This window comes from Henckelia pumila, chromosome 2 (assembly GCF_033568475.1).
Source record: "Henckelia pumila isolate YLH828 chromosome 2, ASM3356847v2, whole genome shotgun sequence".
Classification (NCBI taxonomy): Eukaryota; Viridiplantae; Streptophyta; class Magnoliopsida; order Lamiales; family Gesneriaceae; genus Henckelia; species Henckelia pumila.
This window is the reverse complement of record NC_133121.1, coordinates 105,508,048-105,512,807: the sequence shown is the minus strand read 5'-3', so window position 1 is coordinate 105,512,807 and position 4,760 is coordinate 105,508,048. Positions and strand designations below refer to the sequence as shown.

Below are 4,760 nucleotides of genomic sequence, written 5' to 3'. Positions count from 1 at the left end.
TTTTCTTGCCGCTTTAACGAAGGAGCTTTCTCCCTGGCCGCACGGCTGAATGCTCGTTTTCTTTCCGATATCCCCTCATCTTTAAAGGGATGGAAAGAGCGGTATTTTTTTATTCAACCCCCGGCTCCTTTCACTTTTAGGACCGGGTTCTTATCTAGTCTCCCTCCTCAACCTGAGCTTCCCGAACATTATAAGGTTGAGGAGCCTTATACTCGTAGCTTGGCATTAGTCAAGAATAGGACATTTTCCTCCCCCGCCTTATTATTGAACGATAACATCATAGCCTACGGGTTGGGCACCCGGGTGAAAGATCCCCTTGACCAGGTGATCAATGCATACGGCGACCCGGGGGCTCAACCTGGTAATGGCTGCTCTTTGATGCCAAAAGTTCCCTGGACTTACTGCACTACCAGTTGAGAATCCAAATACACAATCACATGCCTGGCTCACGCCTCCCGAGCCAATTTCAAGCCCGAGATTACTGCTTCATACTCTGCTTCATTGTTTGACTTGAAAGATGATAATCTTATCGCCACTTTAGTTTTTTCCTGAGTGGGAGAAATGAGGATCACCCCCACTCCGCTTCCTTCCAAACTGCTGGCCCCATCCACAAAGATTCTCCACACCTCCTCCTGTCCAAATGTGATGACCTCGGTCAGGAAGTTAGACAAAGCTTGTGCCTTAATAGCTGCCCGAGGCCTGTACTCTATATCGTATTCTCCCAATTCTACTGTCCACTTGACCAATCGACCTGAAGCATCCGACTGAGTCATCACCCGGCCCAAGGGTCTATTGGTCAGGACAGTGACCGGATGCGATAGGAAGTAAGGTCGGAGCTTTCGGGCAGTCAAAATAAGGTCCAGGGCCATCTTTTCCATTTCACTGTATCGGGTCTCAGGCCCCTTCAGAGCATGGCTTACGTAATAAACTGGCTTTTGATCTCCTCCATCTTCCTTTATTAACATTGTGCTCACAACAAACTCTATCGTGGAGATATAAACCCACAATCTCTCCCCTGGTTCGGGCTTAACCAGGATGGGCAGATTTTCCAGATGCTCCTTTAATTCCTGGAAAGCCCGTTCATAATCCTCACTCCATCCAAATCTCTGAGCCTTCCTCAACACCTGAAAGAAAGGATGACTCCAGTGGGCAGACCGAGCAATGAAACGGGACAGAGCAGTGACTCTTCCAGTCAACCGCTGCACTTCCCTAATGGAGGAGGGTGATGGCATCTCCCTTAGGATTTTTACTTTCTTCGGGTTTACCTCTATTCCTCTCTCGGTCACTACAAATCCCAAGAATTTCCCGCTTTTCACTCCGAACACGTACTTAGCTGGGTTAAGCTTCACCCCGTACCTTCGCAAGGTACCAAAGGTTTCTTCCAAGTCAGGAATAAAATGGTCCTGGGTCCTGGATTTCACCAGAATATCATCCACATATACCTCAACATTCCGGCCCAATTGATTTTTGAAAACTCTATCCATCATCCTTTGATAGGTGGCTCCTGCATTCTTTAACCAAAAAGGCATAACCACATAACAAAACGTTCCTCTTGACGTAACAAAACTGACCTTATCCTGATCCTCCCTAGCCAGGGAAATTTGATGGTATCCCTGGTAAGCATCCATAAAGCAAAGCAACTCATAACCAGAGGTAGAATCTACTAACTGATCAATCCGGGGCAGGGGATAGCAGTCCTTGGGGCAGGCTTTTTTTAAGTCTCGGAAATCTATACACATTCTCCATTTCCCTGTACTTTTGGGTACCAGCACTATGTTCTATAACCAAGTAGGAAACTGTACCTCTTTAACGTGCCCTGCTTCCAGAAGTTCCCGGACTTGCTCAGCAATGACCTTGTCTTTTTCTGCCCCAAAGTGTCTCTTCTTTTTCCTGACGGGCCGGGATCCTGGGAGGATATTTAGCCTATGCTCTGCCAAATGGGCCGGGACTCTAGTTAGCTCCTTAGGAGACCAGGCAAACACATCCGCGTTCTGGGTCAGGCAGGTCTTTAATTGCTCAATCAAAGCAGGCTCCATTCCCCGAGCCACCCGGACGATCTTCCCTGGCTGTCCAGGCACTACCTCCACCTCCTCATATTCTTCTTTTACTTCTCCTACCGCGCACACCTCTTCCTGTCTGGAACCATCTCTCCTCTCCGTCCCTCGTGCCCTCTTGTTATCCACCCGGATGGTGTCCGCATAACACCGTCGGGATGAGTGTTGATCTCCCTTTACTTCGCCCACTCGATCCCCCACCGGGAATTTGATCTTTTGGTGGTAAGCGGAAGTGACAGACCTAAAGGCATTTAAGGCCGGCCTTTCCAGGATAATATTGTAGGAAGATGGGGCCTCCACCACGGTGAAGAGGGCCATGACAGTATTCTTTGTATCGCCCGATCCTAACGTAATAGGCAACCACACTTCTCCTTTAGGCCGAATGGTATGTCCTGCAAACCCATACAGGGATGTTTTTACAGGGTTAACCTCACAACCCCGCAAGTCCATTTGCTCAAATGCATCCTGGAAAATGACATTCACAGAACTCTCTGAATCCACAAACACCCTTTTTATGTCATAGTTAGCCACCTGCGCTCGGATGAGTAAAGCATCGTTGTGGGGTAGACACACTCCCTCCAAATCCTCGGGCCCAAATGTAATGACTGGGCAGGGATCTGGTCTCCGGGCCTCGATTCCCAGGACCTCTCTTTTGCTCCAAGATTTCCGAGCCCTATTAGAGTCCCCGTCAGTGGATCCTCCCGAAATCATGTTGATCACCCCTTTGGAAGATCCCTCTCGGGGTCCTTTGTCAGGCCCCCGTGGCGTTACCTCCCGGGCTTTTGAGGGGTCGGGCCTATTGTTTCGCGGGGTGTCAAACCGGGGTACCCAGGGGTGTCCCCGCTGTTTTTTCTCCACATGCTTTGTTTCTTCGGGTATAGGCTGCCCCGGTTCCACGATGAGCCTCCGGCACTCATTAGTGTCGTGTGTGTTAACCCGGTGTATCGAACAGTATTTTCCTGGCCTTTTTGGAGGCAACGGCTGAACATTCTCCTCACACAAATGGATTTCCCTATCCCGGGTTACCCTGTGAGGAGCAAAAGCGGCAAGCCTCCCTGGTTGATCATGCCTTCTTCTTCCTTGATTACTCTGGTTTCCTTTCTCCTTCTGTTCTTCCCTCTTGTCCTTTTCACTCTTCTGTCGCTGGGCCTCCTCCATATTGATATATTTCTCAGCTCGAGCCAAGAGGTCCTCAAAATATCTGGGAGCCCTCTTGACTAAAGACCGGAAGAATTCTCCTTCTTTAAGCCCTTGCGTGAAAGCAGTGATTTTGGTTTCAGGTGCACACGCAGGCACTTCCAGGGCCACTCTATTGAACTTTTTAATATAAGCTCTTAGAGACTCCTCGTTTAGCTGCTTTATCTCGAAGAGGCTAAGAGTGGTTTTCTTGTATCGCTTGCTGCTGCTAAAGTGTTGCAAAAAGACTTCCCGGAATTCTTTGAAAGTCTTAATGCTTCCTTCTTCCAGATTTTCGAACCATCTCTGGGCGGAGTCCACCAAGGTAGTTAGAAACACCTTGCACTTGATTTGATCACCATAGCAATACAACATTGCCACGTTTTCAAACCGGGTTACATGCTCCTTGGGATCAGCGCTGCCATCATACTCCTTGATTTTGGCGGACTTGAAATAGACTGGCAATGGCTCTCCAATGATTTTCGAAGAGAAGGGACAACCCAAACTTTTGACCCGCGAAGATTCCCGCGGGTCAGTATTCTCCAGTTTTTGTATTTTTTGTTTCAACATTTCCAGCTCCCCTGCCATGGTGACATTTGCCAATCCTGCATGTGAATTCCCCTCCTCCTCCACGTGTATGCCTTTATTCTTCTCTTTCTTGGGCCTCGGCCCTGGTTCTTCTTCCCCTTCTATTTCCTTTTCATTATCCTTCCCTTGGCCCTCTTTTTCTCCTTGTTGTATCGCCATGATTCTTTGTACAGCCGCATCCACTATAGCGTTCATTTGTTCCTGGATTGCAGCCACTGCTCGACGAGAGCTTTCAGGATCATCCATGATGGTCATATCTATGTCTTAGACTCACTTTCCACAGACGGCGCCAATGATGCGATTATCACAAAATGACTATCCGGGGATGGGTAAATTCCCGAGCGGAAAAGGTAGGTGAAGATACAAAATATATAAATATCTTATGCGTTTGGAGACGAAATTCTACCAATATTTTTTAGAGAGTGAGTCCATAGCCCTACCTTGCCCCCCAGGATGGGCTTTTATACTCGCCCACCCGGGTCCTCAATGATTACTGGGTATGGCCTTACTGACAACTTTTAGGGTGATAAGATGGTTATCACGTGTGATTTAGACCCCCACAATTTCCAGACAGAGCCCACTCCTTTGGATCGTGTTTAGTAATGATTGGATTTGTGATTTGAACCTGACACACTTCAAATAAACGTGGCCGTTTCCTTGCCCTAAAAATAGAAAGGCCGGGGCCCCACTGGTTTTCCTTTCCTAACTTCCGAAGGCTTACTCCGGGAGGTTCTAGCTCCCAGGCCCCTTACCCGGGTTCCTTTCGATCTCCTGTATCGGTCCGGGTGCTAAGGCCTCCCAGGTTAAGCCTTCCTCGTAGATTCCAGGTTACTGCCACCCAGTCCCGGGTTCCTTAATATGTTGCAGTTACACCATCCTCTCGGGTCCAATCCACCCGGGGTATCGTAATATGATATCACAAAATAATAACAACATAGACAT

General features: G+C 48.4%; 1 protein-coding gene across 1 annotated transcript; it reads right to left on the bottom strand.

The window, feature by feature from the left end:
• Positions 1-446: 446 nt before the first annotated feature.
• Positions 447-4,073, bottom strand: LOC140878083 (uncharacterized). Its single transcript, XM_073281685.1, has 2 exons — positions 1,803-4,073; positions 447-1,613 (listed from the first exon to the last, which is right to left on the bottom strand). Exons 1-2 carry the CDS (start codon positions 4,071-4,073, stop codon positions 447-449), a joined length of 3,438 nt encoding a protein of 1,145 aa, XP_073137786.1.
• Between the last annotated feature and the right edge of the window lie 687 nt (positions 4,074-4,760).